We start from the raw sequence: 16,931 nt of genomic DNA, 5'->3' as shown, positions 1-16,931 counted from the left end.
TCTATATCACAATTCCAGTGGGTCAGAAGTTTACATACACTAAGTTAACTGTGCCTTTAAGCAGCTTGGAAAATTCCAGAAAATCTTGTCAAGCCTTTAGGTAGTTAGCTAATTAGCTTCTGATAGGATAATTGGAGTCAATTGGAGGTGTACCTGTGTATGTATTTTAAGGCCTACCTTCAAACTCAGTGCATCTTTGCTTGACGACATGGAAAAATCAAAAGAAATCAGCCAAGAAGAAAATTGTGGACCTCCACAAGTCCACAAGTCTGTATAATCAATAGTACACACGTATAAAGAACATGGGACCATGCAGCCATCATACCGCTCAGGAAGGATACGCATTATGTCTCCTAGAGATTAACAGAATTTGGTTCAAATAAATCCAAGAACAACAGCAAATTACCTTGTGAAGATGCTGGAGGAAACCGGTAGACAAGTATCTATATCCACACTAAAACAAGTCCTATATCGACATAACCTGAAAGGTTGCTCAACAAGGAAAAAACCACTGCTCTAAAACCACCATAAAAAAGCCACACTACAGTTTGCAAGTGCACATGGGGACAAAGATCTTACTTATTGGAGAAATGTGCTCTGGTCTGATGAAACAAATATTGAACTGTTTGACCATAATGACCATTTTTATGTTAGGAACAAAAAGGGTGAGGCTTGCAAGCCAAAGAACATCATCCCAAACATGAAGCATGGAGGTGGCAGCATAATGTTGTGGGGTGCTTTGCTGCAGGAGGGACTGGTGCACAAAATAGATGGCATCATGAGGAAGGAAAAGTATGTGGATATATTGAAGCAACATCTCAAGACATCAGCCAGGAAGTTAAAGCTTGGTTGCAAATGGACAATGGCCCCAAGCATATCTCCAAAGTTGTGGCAAAATGGTTTAAGGACAACAAAGTCAATGTATTGGAGTGACCATCACAAAGCTCCGACCTCAATCCAATAGAAAATTTGTAGGCAGAATTGAAAAAGTGTGTGCGAGCAAGGAGGCCTACAAACCTGACTCAGTTACACCAGTTCTGTCTGGAGGAATGGGCCAAAATTACAGCAACTTATTGTGAGAAGCTTGTGGAAGGGTACCCAAAACGTTTGACCCAAGTTAAACATTTTAAGGCAATGCTACCAAATACTATCAAAGTGTAAACTTCTGACCCACTGGGAATGTGATTAAAGAGAATGATTTATTTCAGCTTTTATTTCTTTCCTCTTATTCTGACATTTCACATTCTTAAAATAAAGTAGCGATCCCAACTGACCTAAGGGAGGTAATGTTTTCTACGATTAAATGTCAGGAATTGTGAAAAACCTTAGCCAAATACATTTAAACTCAGTTTATGTAAACTTCTGACTTCAACTGTATACTATAAATATTTACAGGACAAAAATTAAAATGTATAATTATTATGACAAATTCAAATTCATTAAGATCCATAAAGTAATCATACATAATTCCTAAAACATTTAAAGGAATAGTTCACCAAGAAATATATATTTATTTATATTTTACTCACCCTCTTGCCATTCCAGATGTGTATGACTTTATTTTTATTTATATTATGCAGAGCACAAATGAAGATTTTTAGAAGAAAATCTCAGGTCTGTTGGTTCATACAATGCAAGTTAATGAGTGCCAACATTTTGAAGTGCTAAAAAGCAGCATAAAAGTAAAACATAAGACCAGTGGTTTAATCAATATCTTCTGTAATATCAGTATCTTTGATTACACTTCCACTGCTTGATGCTTGCGTTACATGCGTACAACCGCTAGATGGCGCTAGTAAGAGTAATTGAGCTTGAAATCATGATTGTACCTAGAGACTGCAATGGCAAGATGTACATTGTAAAGGAGTTACATTTTGGTTTGTTCTCACCCAAAAACAACTGGATCACCTCAGAATACATACATTAAACCACTGGAGTTGTATGGATAATTTTTATGCTGCCTTCTGCTTTTTGAAGCTTCAGATTTCTGGTCATCATACACTTGCACTGTAAGGACCTACAGATCTGAGATTGTCTTCTAAAAATCTTTGTTTGTTTTCTGCAAAATTATCTGGGATGATATGAGGGTGAGTAAATGATGAGAGAATAAAATTTTTTGGACAAACTATCCCTTTAAGGAAAAACAGTTATATTACATTTTAGGAGGTGGCAGACACAAAAGGAGCAGGTACTTGTGGAAAGACAACTGGTATCAGTATGACTGTCTGTTCCAGTTCAATATATGAAAATATTTTAGGGTGACCAGATGTCCCTGTTTTCCAGGGACAGTCCCGGTTTTTGATGGTCTGTCCCGGACATGTCCCCGTTTTTACTGAGCTTTCAAAACAAAGTGAAAATATATGGCAAGAAAGCTGCTATTGAAGCCTACCGGCAACAAGGTTTACCGTGTGCTGTTTATTTTGCCAACAGAGGGGGCTGCTCGCTATAGTAGCTTTAAGTCATTCATCTTCCTTTACTGATTACTTGTTCACACCAGTTTTGCCATTAAGATCATTAAGAAGGGAGCAAGCGCAAGAATCATCATCATTGTTATCAGCTTCGAGGTGAGGCACATACTAGCTATGATATAAAGAAGTTATATTGTTATGTATTATATAAAATTAATGTATTTAAATTAAGAATATGACATTAATAACATGGATAAATAAATTAAATGTATAATAAAGTATCTGCTAAGAACAACAATAAATGTAAGTTAGCACATTACAGTATAGATTACATTGTGCTTTGCTGGGAAACAAGTGACCGAAAAGAAGCATCATAAAGCATAAGTGTTGATCAAAATAAAAGGTATAATTAAGAAAAACAGGTCCATAGTATATACCATATGAGATAACTGATAGAAACAGTTAGGTGAAAAGCTTCCGCTCCCCAGTTCACGCCTGTCACCGTCAGTGAGCCAGTGCCTGCAGCCCCGACCGTCAGTGAGCAGGGCCTGCAGCCCCGACTGTCAGTGAGCCAGTGCCTGCAGCCCCGACCGTCAGTGAGCCAGTGCCTGCAGCCCTGAACGTCAGTGAGCCAGTGCCTGCAGCCCGGAACGTCAGTGAGCCAGTGCCTGTAGCCTCGAACGTCAGTGAGCCAGTGCCTGTAGCCTCGACCGTCCCAGAGCCAGCGCCTGTAGCCTCGACCGTCCCAGAGCCAGCGCCTGTAGCCTCGACCGTCCCAGAGCCAGTGCATCCCGAGCCTTCCAGGGCTCCACCTCTCGAGCCTCCCAGGGCTCCCCCTCTCGAGCCTCCCAGGGCTCCGCTTCCCGAGCCTTCTACGTCACCGCCTCCCACGGCTCTGCCTCCCGAGCCTCCCAAGGCTCCGCCTCCTGAGCCTCCCTCGGCTCTGCCTCCAGAGCCCTCCATGTCTCCGCCTTCCACGGCTCTGCCTCCTGAGCCTCCCTCAGCTCCGCCTCCTGAGCCTTCTACGACATCGCCTCCTGAGCCTCCCATGGCTCCGCCTCCAGAGCCTTCCTCGGCTCCACCTCCTGAGTCTTCCATGGCTCCGCCTTCCATGGCTCCGCCTACCACCCTCGGAGTTCTCCATGGCTGTGGCCCTGAGGCCGACTTCCAGACCTCCCGAACCTGTCCTGTGGCCGACTCCCAGGCCTCCAGACCCAGACCCTACCCTGCGGCCGGCTCCCAGGCCTCCTGAACCTGTCCTTGCCCTTTGGCCAGCTCCCAGGCCTCCTGAACATGTCCCTGTCCTGTGGCACCTCCCAGGCCACCTGACCCAGTCCCCGTCTTGAGGCCCTCTTGGACTGCCTGTCTGCCCTCTGTGCCCCCGTGGACTGCCTGCTTGCCCTCTGTGCCCCCTTGGACTGCCTGTCTGCCCCTTGTGCCCCCGTGGACTCCCGAGCCTCCCAAGGCTCCGCCTCCTGAGCCTCCCTCGGCTCTGCCTCCAGAGCCCTCCATGGTTCCGCCTTCCACGGCTCCACCTCCATAGCCTTCCACGGCTCCGCCTCCTGAGCCTTCTACGACATCGCCTCCTGAGCCTTCCACGGCTCTGCTTCCCACGGCTCCACCTCCTGAGCCTTCCTCGGCTCCGCCTCCTGAGCCTACCACGGCTCCGTCTCCAGAGCATTCTATGGCTCTGCCACCTGAGTCTTCCACGGCTCCACCCTCCATGGCTCCGCCTACAACGGCTCCGCCCTCAGAGTTCTCCATGGCTGTGTCCCTGAGGCCGACTACCAGACCTCCCGAACCTGTCCTGTGGCCGACTCCCAGGCCTCCAGACCCAGACCCAGACCCTACCCTGCGGCCGGCTCCCAGGCCTCCTAAACCTGTCCTTGCCCTGTGGCCAGCTCCCAGGCCTCCTGAACATGTCCCTGTCCTGTGGCCACCTCCCAGGCCACCTCCCTGGCCACCTGACCCAGTCCCCGTATTGTGGCCCTCTTGGACTGCCTGTCTGCCCTTTGTGCCTCCGTGGACTGCCTGCTTGCCCTCTGTGCCCCCTTGGACTGCCTGTCTGCTCCTTATGCCCCCGTGGACTGCCTGCTTGCCCTTTGTGCCCCCTTGGACTGTCTGTTTGCCCCTTGTGCCCCCTTGGACTGTCTGTTTGCCCTTGTGCCCTCCTTGGTCTGCCTGCCCCCTCCTCACTCCTTGGACGATTTAATTTTTTTTTTTTTCTTCTTATGGGTATTTTTTCTGTTTTTGTTTTTTTATGTCACGATCCCTTGTTGTCTACCCCGTGTTTCACCTGTCAACTGTCATAAACTACACTTCCCATAATTCCCTGCCCTCATCACTGCCCATGCACTTCATTGTTCTCACCTGCATGTCGTTTAGTCATCATTGTGTTTGTGTATTTAAACCCTGTTTGTTCCGCAGTCATTGTCGATCGTTGAATGTAGATGTTTGGATGTGAATGTTGTAAGTGAATGTTTATGCCTTGTATATTCTGGTCTGTGTTCCTGCCTGAGCCCGTCGTGGATGTTTTCCCCTGTTTATATCTTTTGTTTCCCATTGTGGATGTTTTGTTATTCCAGTTGTGTTTGTCTAGTTATTTACAATAAAACCGCATTTGGATCCCCACTCCTCGTCTGCCCTCGTCTGCCTTCGTAACAACTTAAGACATTTACATGTTTTTTTGTGTTTATTTTTTACTTATTTAATTTTCTCAGGTCAAACATTAGTGCAATGCCTAACAAGTGTGCAAAAAGCTAAATAAAATAAGTAATTAAACGTTAAAAACTTTTAATTTGGAAAAATAAAAAGTTATGAAAAAGAACTTCCAAGGTCAAAATTTAGAGGAAGAACAGGCTGCTTAAATATACAATTATCCTGCATTCAAAACAGGATAAATCCCCCTCTGAAGGGCACTTAGAAAGGAGAACAATCATGATATTCTTGCTGTAAGATTGCTTCAAACAGAATTTCCAATAAAAATTACTTAAAAGTTCCGAATAAATTATATTTTTTGCCCCACACCTTTCTAAAGCGCTTACAATGGATGGCCTTCAAAGGGAATAAGGCATAGGTATGATCACTTCTGAATGGAACACACCCATTGTGATTTTCCCACCATATTGAAAAAGTTGTTAATTTACATTTTAACTGTGATTTAATTTCTTCACATGGTTCTTTTAAATGTATCGCTGTTACTTCGTTTAATGTTCATGTGAACTATTTTATTGAAAAATATTTATTTAATGGTATGATCTATTGATTTTAGTCTGAGCAGGGTTGTATGAATTGTGATGCTATTGACATCATCTTAGAATAACTGTCAAGTTAAAATGTTAAAAATGTTTGTCCTCAGCTTTTATCGGTGAAAAATGAACTAACCTGAATTGAAAATTGAAATATTTTTGGAAAGACAATATATTTTGAGAATGAGCCAGTTTTAAAACAAATAGAAACATTAGACTAATGTCTTTAGTCTTTTTGTTATTGCTAAAATTATGTTGTTTTTATTTAATACAGTTGTAGAAGAAACATGCTTTATTCCTAATTGTATTTATAAAACTGCATTTCTTCTGTCTTTAACAGGCAGTGGAAGCATTGAGATTCCTGTATTGTGTGTGCTGATTGCAGGGGATGCTGCAATGCTAGAGGTCATTACACTTGACACATACATGGCGCAGTTATAGTTGTAATTTAAGGTATTGAAGATTTCTGCAATACCTTAAATTACAACCATAACTGTTTTTAAGTTAACTGCCTTAAGTGACTTAAGTTCTTAAGCCCCTTAAAAGTATAAAGTAAAGTCTGAAGGCAGTCAAATTCACTAATCAAGATACAGTATGAAGTCAATTAACTCTTGGAAATAGCAAACAGACATGAAGAAGGCAATTTCTCATTACTGTAACTATATTACAACAGAAACAGTATGCTAACATCAGCTTTCACTGGTAAAGAAAATAATTTAACAAAGAGGAAAACAACATTTCAGTTAAAAATAAAAACATTTGTAAAAGTAAATAAAAAAGTAATGCTATGTATATATTCTCTCTCTCTTGCTGCAGCGAGTGGATTTATCTCTACAGAATTCCACTCCATGGTTGGTGCTGGCAGGGTCGGGCCCAGCAGCAGACCTGATAGCAGGAATCCTGAGGGACCTCAATACACCCCTGACCCCACCCGTGAGCCCGACATTACAGTCTGCTGCCGGGGAAGCCAGGGAAATCAACAGTGCTGAGCTCAGAGACAGAGTGGCAGCGAGAATTAAGAAACAGTTCCCTTTGGGGAATCAAGTAGAAAAACTGGTGGATCAGGTGGGTTTAAGATCAGGAAAGAGTTTGGGTAAATGAGTGCATGAAGGACAGAGGTCTTTTGATTACTTGTTTCCTCTTTTTTCACACAGGCACTCAGTATCTATCAAAACAGAGAACTTATTACTGTGTTTCATGGAGACCAGGAAGGGCAAGATGACTTTGACACAGTCATCCTTAAGGCACTTGTAAGAGGTGAGCTAAAGGGATAGTTCAACGTTGTTATTTGTGTAACCTGCAATTTTTACATAAACATGCATCAGAATTATTTATATTGTTTTTGTACTTCTATGATGAGTGGATATAAATAAATATTTAAATGTGTGTGTTCAGCTGCTAAACGTGATTCTAATGACGCTAGTGAGTACACTGAGGAGCTGAAGCTGGCAGTGGCCTGGAACAGAGTGGACATTGCCAAGAGTGAACTCTTCAACGGCGACGTCCATTGGAGGGTAGGAATGTTAGCAGTGTCCTAATGGTAGCACACTGACACATTACATTTATATTACATCGATACTTTTACCAAATCCAGCACAATTTACAACAAAGTGCATAAATCACATTATTGGCAATTACTGGCCAGGACAGGTAGCTGAGAATACATAATGCAATAATGTTGCTGCTAAACTAATACATATCTAGGATGCTATGAAGATATGTTTTAGTACTTAAACTATAGATTTCTGCAGAGCCTTTAACAATGTAAGAAAACATTTGCCTCCAGACAAACCATGGTTTATTTATTATGGTAAGACTCAAGTTATTTTCTTCGCCTTGTGATGAAACCGCAAGGACCTAGAAGATATAAGCTCTGAGTGGCATGCAAGCCAGTTAACTAAGTCTGTGAAGTCCAAATTTATACAGAGATTATCATTATCCAATATCCACATACAAATGGAAATCCACTTCTTTATAAAATGATTTTTTTTTAACTGGAAAAGTAATGGAATTTCATTGATCCAAAGGTGTGGGAACCCTGTAGAGTAGCTTTGTTTTATGACCAATGTGTTCTCTCTCTAAGTATGAGGACTTGGAGGACTCAATGACTGATGCTCTGGTGAATGATAAGCCCCAGTTTGTTCGTCTCTTTGTGGAAAATGGCCTGAATATTCTGGACTATCTTACGTACCATCGTTTAGAACGTCTATATGGCTCTCTGTCAGACTGCACTCTGGTGCACTCATTCCTCCAGAGAAGGCTGCAGGAGCGAGTGGGATTAGCTGCCTCTCAGACCCAGTTATCTTTCACTCCTGATGAGAATTCCTCTCTCAAGATCCCCATGAATACAACTACCAATTCCTCTGCTGCACAACAGATCACCCTATATGAGGTAAAAGGGTTTAGGTTACCCTGAAACCAATGTTAGAGGATTTATTTAATAGGTAATACTTCACAATATTGTTGTAAATGTTGACATTTGTTTATACAATAGTTATCAATTATGTATGCATGTATTTGCTTTGTATACATTTGTTTAAAAATATGATCCAGCCCTGTGGAGAACAATATATATATATATACAGTTATTACAGCATCCTGGTTAGTGTTAACTTAATTTTTTAGTATACTGTTGTTCACTGATAAAATACATTATCTAATTTTAAAATGTACTACTATTATTGTTAAAAAATCAAGACTAATGTTAATGTATATAACCTTATAGTAGTGTTAAACATCATTAAATAGTGTGACATAAGTAAAACCAATGGATTAAGATTTCTCCATCTCTCAGGTTTCACGGGTGTTACATGAAATCATGAAAGACGTGTGTCAGCCCTTATACTACGGACCTCTCGGTCTAGATCAGGGTGTAAACTCACGAAAAGCAATGAAGGTACCAACCAGGATTTTCTTCAGTGATTTTTGGATTGGTGAATTGATTTGAATTTCTCAATTATAGATAGTGCTGTGATCATAGAAAGAGTTTTGTGTCCTCTTTCAGCATGTGAATAAGTTGCTACTAAATGAAAGTCCTTATCAGAAGCAGCATTGTGCAACTCCATGGGTGGCTCTTTTCATTTGGGCCGTTCTTCAGAATCGGAGAGAAATGTCCATCTACTTCTGGGAAATGGTAAAGCCATTCTCTATTTTCATAATTTCCATATCATATTTACAGTATATGTTTACAGTCGTATGATGAACATAATAAAATAAAAAGGTTAACCATTGCTGTCTATGGATTGATATTCTGGACATTATTCAAAAGGAATTGCAAATTGTATTTGCAATTGCGTTTTTCAATTTGTGGACGCATAAAATGTGACATAATCCAAACGCAATTGCAAATCGCACATTACCGTTTGCATTTTCGTTTAAGCGAACGCACAGTGACTGCCAGATTTCAAATGGAAAAGCAAAGTCCGTTTGCAACTGTGTTTCCCATATCTTACGAGTTTTGGCCCTGTCATATTTAAATAGCAATTTCAATTACCACGTCTGCTTTTTCACTTTCTCAGCGTCGCGTATGTAGCCAGCCAAAACTCAAATGGAATACTATTTTTTTATTGCAATATTAACAAACAGAACAAGATGATACATACAAGAAATATAAACAATCTTTCAAAACAAAAGAGAAATTATGGTTCAGAATACATTAAGAGAGGAAATGTGAAAGAAATTTAAATATATTCAACAATAGTCTAAAAAGAAAAGAGTGTAAGAGAAGAAAGAAAAAAAAAAAGAAGAGGGCACAAAAGAAAAAAACATTAAGAGAGAATATTAAACATGGCACTAATTCTGGACGTTTTCATTGCTTTCTTGTTAACAGAAGTTGAAATTGTATTTAAATACATCTTCAATTCTTCTTTGAAAAAGCTAAAGTGGGGTTTACTTTTCATATATTTACATTTATGGATATGAAACTTTCCAATATATAAAAGAAGGTTTATACAAAAACATGCATTAATTAGATTCTTGTCTTTAACATAAAATCCAAAAAGAATGTGTCTATATGATAAAGAAAAGTTACATAAAACCTTTTGGACAATCAGAGCATCAATATTGTTCCAGAAAGACCGAGTAAAAAGACATTCCCAAAACAAATGATCAACAGTTTCAGAGGAGGCTTCACAAAAAGAGCAGGAAGTATCAATATCATTTCTAAATTTCTTTAAAAAAGTATTTAACTGGATAAAATCTATGAATAATTTTATAGGATATTTCTTTAACTTTATTAGTTAGAAAGAATTTCTGAGGATGTGTCCAAACATATGACCATTTAATATCATCAAAAAGGTTATTCCAATAAGAAATGGAGGAAGGAATTGAAGTAACAGGGTCCAAAAATAATGACCTAATTTTATAATTGGATTTATGTATTGAAAAACAAATAGAACCAACCACAGTAGATTCAGGGCTAGGGGAGAAACAGAAGTCACTGTAGCACTATTATTGTTTCTAAACAGCATACAGATTTCCAAAGAGATGGCCTTGAAAACTATATTAAATTCTTTACTAGATACTGGGAATTGGTATCCTGAAACAAAATCGGAATAATTAAATAAATTACCTTCACTATCAAATAGCTGGTTTACTAATATCACCCCATTATTGAACCAGTTTTCAAGAAATAAAGATTTCCTCTTATGAAGAATATTACAGTTGTTCCAAATTAAAAAATTGTGTGGCGAGAAATTATGCTTGTAAATAAGTTTCCAAGCCATAAGCATCTGCTGATGATAATTGGAAAGTTTGACAGGAAGTTTACTAATTGAATAATTGCACATTAAAAGAAAATGTATACCTCCTAATTGAGAAAAAATATATCTTGGGATTATACTCCAAATAGAAGATTGATTGTGAATGAAACGTTTAAGCCAATTCATTTTTAAGGTATTGTTAAGAGAATCAAAATCAATGAAATTTAAGCCACCTTTATTATAAGAATTCAAAATAACTGATTTTCTAATACTCAAATGGATTACTAATTCCCTTAGTATTTCCATTTCCGATGCCTTACACAGAAACCTGTCAATCAGGGTCAAGGGTGGGATTATGCTATGGGGCGTGTTTGTCTTTGGAAGTGACGTCACTCACAGTCGACGGTCAAGAGGTGATGCCCTGAACAGACGCCGGTTTATCAAATCAAATCAAATCAAATCACTTTATTGTCACACTACCATGTACACAAGTGCAACTGTAGGTGAAATTCTTGTGTGCAGTTCCGAGCAACAGCAGTCATGACAGTGACGAGACATATACCAATTACAATAAACAACATACTTACACAACACAATTTACATATCAAATGTACACATACTTACACAACACAATAATTATATACAATGTACAGTAAACAATACACACAATATACAATACAATAAGTAGGAGTATATGAAATATATATATATATATATATATATATATATATATATATATATATATATATATATATATATATATGAAGTAGTATATTGAGGAGAATATGTTGACAGTCCAGTGTGAGATTATAGATTAATAAAGTGCAGTGCTAATTTTTTATTTATTTTTTTTAATTATTGATCGTGATAGACTGTGAGTGACATCACTTCCCAAGACAAACACGCCCCATAGCATAATCCCACCCTTGACCCTGATTGACAGGTTTTCGTGTAAGCCATCGGAAATTGAAATACTAAGGGAATTAGTATTCCATTTGAGTTTTGGCTGGCTACATACGCCACGCTGAGAAAGTGAAAAAGCAGACGTGGTAATTGAAATTGCTATTTAAATATGACAGGGCCAAAACTCCTAAGATATGGGAAACACAGTTGCAAATGGACTTTGCTTTTCCATTTGAAATCTGGCAGTCACTGTGCGTTCGCTTAAACGAAAATGCAAACGGTAATGCGCGATTTGCAATTGCGTTTGGATTATGTCACATTTTATGCGTCCACAAATTGAAAACGCAATTGCAAATACAATTTGCAATTCCTTTTGAATAATGTCCGGAATATCATTCCATATCTGTCTGCTCAGTCTCACTACAAAAAGTCTTATTTTATTCCACCTGGAAAAGTACTAGGAAAAATATTTTTTTCTCTTTCACCTTCCATCACAATATGCAAATCTGAAAGGTAGGTGGCACTCTTACACAGAAAGCACTCAGACCATAGACACCCAGTCAATTTGGGATGGTATGCATGTTCCCCACTGTTTCTGCAAATATCTTGGCCTTTGAATGACTAAGCTCATTCTAGGGGTCATTGGAGATACATCTTATACATCTGAGAAATAACATTGTATTATTTAACCAAGCAAGCTCACAAACAAGTAAATAATTGCTCATTTTCAAAGTTAAGAGTTGATATTGAATTTGTGGCTACAGAAGCAGTAATAAGGGCAGACATGAGATGTTTGTCTTTGTTGTCCAACAGAGATAATATTTCACTTCAGGATTCTTTTGATAATCATTTAAACTATGTGTTAGGGCAACAAAATATATTTGATATGTCACTTGCATATCTCAGTGCTATGTGAAAAACTTTTATATTCATGCTTCTACATCATCACCTCTAAGTGGCACTCATTTGCTACGCAAATTTTTAAGGCTTTTTGATATTTTATGTAACATAAATGCAAAAGTGATGGCATTCTATGAAAAGTTCAGATTCTAAGCTTTTGAATTGTACCACAGATGAGTGACTTATGTATCTGGGGACTTTTACAATTTAAACGTAACTTATCGTACATTTCTGGCTCCACCCAAGGACTTACTGGCAGGTCCATATAGTTTAAGTGTCAGGAACTGGAAATGAGGACCCAAGCACAGGAATACCAAAATAGGGTTAAGCGTGAAACAAACTAGAACAAAACACTTCAAGTGGAGAAAAACAATGGTGCCAGAGTAGCTGGAAACCACGAGGGAGCCTGCGGGGGTCCAAAAGACCAAGACTGAACAGGAGACCAAGGCAGCCGAGATGCAGCTAACTCGGGCCCCTTCTGGAAAGCTGCATCTAATCGAGCCCCTATTGGAAAGCTGCAGCTAGAGTAGTGGGAAGAACTGCAACAGACTCGGGTGCCTCCATGTTGTCAGCAGCAGACTTGGGCGCCTCCTGGTGGTTAGTAACTTCTTCCTCCTCCTGCTCCTCAGAGTAATATGAGGAACTGATGCGGTGGTCTCTTCTAGTGATATAGGATTATCCTCAGGTTGGGGTAGAGAGAGAGTCCTCAGTGGTACATGCTGAGATGAACTAACACCACTTTAAGGCCAAGATTACGATTTCAAATAGTCTCTCCCCTTCTCCCCTGTCTGGAACACATGACCTAATGGGCTCATTCAGGCTGGTATTGAAGAGGTCAATCAGGCAGGCTGAAATTTAGACTTGAGGACAATACAAGAAATTCCAATGCTTAATCCTTCACCGACTTGTCCTCCTGACAAAGCTTAAAGAGCTTCTTAACATGGGAAGCTCTACTGACGTCAGGAGAATCAGTTTAAAAATATCCATGATTCCTGCTGGGTCCAGTCTAGGCCAGTTTGTTATGTCATGAACTGGAAATGAAGACCCAAGCGTAATAATACTAAAATGGGGTTTATTAAATGTAAAACAAACTAGAACAAAAAACACTCTGTAACACAGCTCAATGGAAAGGAGGAGGCGAGAACCGGCTTAACAATATAAATAATATTTTAATAATAATAAACTTAAGAAAAAAGACAAACACACACAGGTGATGGGTAGCTGCCCGTAACTCTATCTCTGTCACACTGCCGTCTCCGGTTGCCTTTATCCCTCTTGGGCATAATCAGCCTAATTAGAGGCTGAGTGTGCAGAATCACAGCCCGGCCCCGCCCTCCACTCTGCCACACACTTCATGGCACAATATAAAGAGAACGAAACACATGAGGAACAGTTGACAACAATTGACCAAATAACTAAATGAGCACTAGACATGGAGGTGTGGTGAGGGAAATCAAGGAGGCAGAGTCAGGGAGCACATGGCTGACACAAACGAAGCCATGTGCTCAATACAAAACAAAGACAAAGACCAAAAACACCCAAATCCAAAACAGATAGACAAGAATGGGTAGTCCAGACATGATCATAACATAATGGGGTTACTTTATTATGTCATGTGTTTTGAACAGTGTTGAAAAGACCAACATTAATTTCCATGCTTGTCCAGGCAGTTTTGACACTGGTTTAACTAGTGGGTAGAAAACGTAGCTGTTGAAAAAGGTCGACCAGTATGGTGTGTCTAATAATCCTGGTTGACCAAGGAAGCATGGGATGCTTGTTGATCTAGTAGAGAAGCCTGGTGTAGAGACACTGGCACACCAGCATCCAATGCCAGCAATTAACATTTACTGGTCACAAGATTATACAAACTTCTGCAGGTTTACAATATTTTACTTAGACAAATTAGGATATTAAATTGATAACTGTCTGTCTTCTCTCTCCCTCTCTCTTTCTCTCTCTCTCTCTCTCTCTCTCTCTCTCTCTCTCTCTCTCAATGTGAGGCGGGGGAGTCAGTGCTAAGTGCTCTTGCAGGGTGTAAGATATTAAGAGAGCTCTCCAAGTCGGAAACAGAGACTGAGAACAAACTCTCCATGAAAGAGCTGGCTCAGACCTTTGAGAATCTGGCACATGGTGGGTGTGAACTTAATACATTTTAGGGATAGTTCACCCCAAAAATTCTGTCCTTATTTACTCACTCTCAAGTTGTTCCAAACCCTTGAAACACAAAAGATGATCGGCAGAACGCAAGCCTCAGTCAACATTCATTTTCATTATATCATGTTCCCATATAATAAACGGCTGTCAATGTCATCATCTTTTGTGTTCTGCAGTAAAAAAATAAATAAAGTCAAATAAAGTTGGAACAACATGAGGTTGAGTATATGACAAAATAATTTAAATTTTGGGCTGAAATATTCCTTTAAAGAGATGACAGATGGGGCTGCTCCTGGATAAATTATTATCCAAACATAAAATTAACATAACATGAAAAGTATCTAAGACAAAAATGGCAAACCTTATAAAATGATTGTAAAATTTTAGGCTCTATTTTATTCAATGTGTTTTCTTTCTTTGCTTTAATTCTAGATGTGTTCAGTGAGTGTGACCAGAGTGATGAGAGCCGCTCTTACAAGCTTCTCATCAGACAGTCATCTGTATGGGGAGGGGCCACCTGTCTGCAGATGGCTACAGCAGCGGATGCCCGCCTCTTTTTCAGCCATGATGGAGTGCAGGTTAGAAGTGGTTATGTTCCTCAGTAGTATGTGGTCATAACTGTTTGAGTTTAAATATTGCTTAGTAGATACTATTTAGTCATAGTTTTTCAACTCTTTCATGGCTAGAATTTATTGTCAGAGATTTGGTGGGGGGACATGGACAGCAACACAGAAGTGTGGAAATTGGTTCTCTCGTTTTTTCTGCCTCCCTTCATCTTTTCCAACCTCATCAGTTTCAGGTTAGTACCACATATTTTATGTTTTTGCTGTTGGAACGTGGATTTAAAGTAATATTTTCTGTCCAGTGCAGTTTTTAAAGTATTAATATAAAATCTATGTCCCTCTATCCTTAGAGAGCATGATAACAATGAAAAGGATGAGGAGCATGAACAGGGTAAAGAATTTGACAGTGTCGAGGGAGTGGAGTCACTGGCTGAAGTTATTAACACGTAATCGATGGTTTCTCAGCACCACAAACATTTTCAATGAATTACAGATTATATACATTACATAAAGAGCTTCATACATCATATTTATGCTTTACAGGGAAGAAGAAGTGGAGGAAAATAGTGCCTTAAAGGGAAACCCTGAAGGTGTGTGTCAGTGGCATGCTTCTGAAATCCTGTTAAACTATGAACCACTGTGGGTAGTTTACATCTTTATTTCCTATATAGCAGGGCCAAATGCTGATACCCAGAAACGACCTTTTATATTCCGTCGATGGCGGCAGTTCTGGTTTGCACCGGTCACTTCATTTCTAGGCAATGTGTTGACGTACTTCCTCTTCCTCTTCCTGTTTGCTTACGTCCTATTGGTCGATTTCAAGCCTCCACCTCCAAACGGACCCGCCCCTTCGGAGCTTGTGTTGTATTTCTGGGTTTTTACCCTTGTCTGTGAAGAGATTCGACAGGTATGACAATTCTCAGTTGTTTACACATACAGTGTTCCCAAAACTATTTGGAGATTTCTCCAGAAACGGTCTAAATGCTTTTGTTTTAATTTCGAACTATACATTTATTGTTTAATAATTTGAAAACAAACAAACTTCTTTATTTGAAAGGTTTGGCATAAAAAGTGTGCTTGTACCTCCTGATATTTTGTTCCAGTATATAATGCAAAAACATTTATACAAGTGTGGCTAACATGCTCAAATACTTTTTGCGGCCACTGTACATATACACATACACACTTAATCGCTGAATCTAGAACTCCCTCTCAGACTTTCTTTGTAGGATCTACCTCTTTAGTTCAGAGGATGAAGTTGTACATCCAAGACATCTGGAACAAGTGTGACCTTACTGCCATCTTACTCTTCATTCTGGGGCTTATCTTGAGGTGTGTTGCTTGTCTTCATTTAGTGAAATTTGCCCTGGAAATGTCTATTTTTTTGTGTATGTGACTGTATTTTTTAGTGCATGTGTGTTTGTGTTACAGAATGTTTCCTTGGTCATATAATTTTGGTCGTGCAGTAATGTGTGTAGACTATATGGTCTTCACTCTCAGACTTATTCACATATTTGCTGTTCACAAACAACTTGGTCCCAAAATCATCATAGTTGGCAAAATGGTGAGAAATAAGTGCTAAGTGTTTTATTCAGAACATGTGCTTAAATGTACTTATGTGCATGTAATTATACTCAAGTATTGTCATTTATTCCACAGGTGAAAGATGTGTTTTTCTTTCTGTTCTTCCTGGGGGTGTGGCTAATGGCATATGGAGTGGCCAATCAGGCACTGATATACTCCTACGATTCTCGTCCTGGTTGGATAACTCGGCGAGTGTTCTACAGGCCATACATGCACATATATGGGCAGATACCACTGGATGAAATAGATGGTATGTGGACTATTGTTTGGGACAAATTTGTCCCCAGAAATTAAATTAAATCTGACAAAACCCCCTTTGGTGACATCTGCATTTGGACAACCAATTTATAAATTATTTGAATAAATAAAACATATTTTCATTCTAAAAATGCTAAATGTTTGGGTTTGAGTTAGTCAATAATAATTTTAATTAGCTTTATATCAAAACAATAGAAGTCCAAGGAATTTCCT

General features: G+C 39.4%; 1 protein-coding gene across 2 annotated transcripts in view; it reads left to right on the top strand.

The window, feature by feature from the left end:
• The window catches only part of LOC127652871 (transient receptor potential cation channel subfamily M member 4-like), a 35,804-nt gene that overhangs the window by 9,556 nt on the left and 9,317 nt on the right, over positions 1-16,931 (top strand). The window contains exons 7-22 of one of the 2 annotated variants that reach the window (XM_052139290.1): positions 5,997-6,061; positions 6,473-6,721; positions 6,811-6,913; positions 7,052-7,170; positions 7,740-8,048; positions 8,451-8,552; positions 8,661-8,789; positions 14,160-14,289; positions 14,746-14,891; positions 15,000-15,112; positions 15,227-15,322; positions 15,420-15,466; positions 15,551-15,783; positions 16,093-16,208; positions 16,308-16,440; positions 16,536-16,710. In XM_052139290.1, the coding sequence (XP_051995250.1) occupies positions 5,997-6,061; positions 6,473-6,721; positions 6,811-6,913; positions 7,052-7,170; positions 7,740-8,048; positions 8,451-8,552; positions 8,661-8,789; positions 14,160-14,289; positions 14,746-14,891; positions 15,000-15,112; positions 15,227-15,322; positions 15,420-15,466; positions 15,551-15,783; positions 16,093-16,208; positions 16,308-16,440; positions 16,536-16,710 (2,265 nt within the window). Of the gene's footprint in view, positions 1-5,996; positions 6,062-6,472; positions 6,722-6,810; positions 6,914-7,051; positions 7,171-7,739; positions 8,049-8,450; positions 8,553-8,660; positions 8,790-14,159; positions 14,290-14,745; positions 14,892-14,999; positions 15,113-15,226; positions 15,323-15,419; positions 15,467-15,547; positions 15,784-16,092; positions 16,209-16,307; positions 16,441-16,535; positions 16,711-16,931 lie in introns of both variants that reach the window. The other variant, XM_052139289.1, reaches the window with a different exon arrangement.

This window comes from Xyrauchen texanus, chromosome 12, assembly GCF_025860055.1.
Source record: "Xyrauchen texanus isolate HMW12.3.18 chromosome 12, RBS_HiC_50CHRs, whole genome shotgun sequence".
Taxonomy (NCBI): Eukaryota; Metazoa; Chordata; class Actinopteri; order Cypriniformes; family Catostomidae; genus Xyrauchen; species Xyrauchen texanus.
This window is presented reverse-complemented; position numbering and strand designations above follow the sequence as displayed.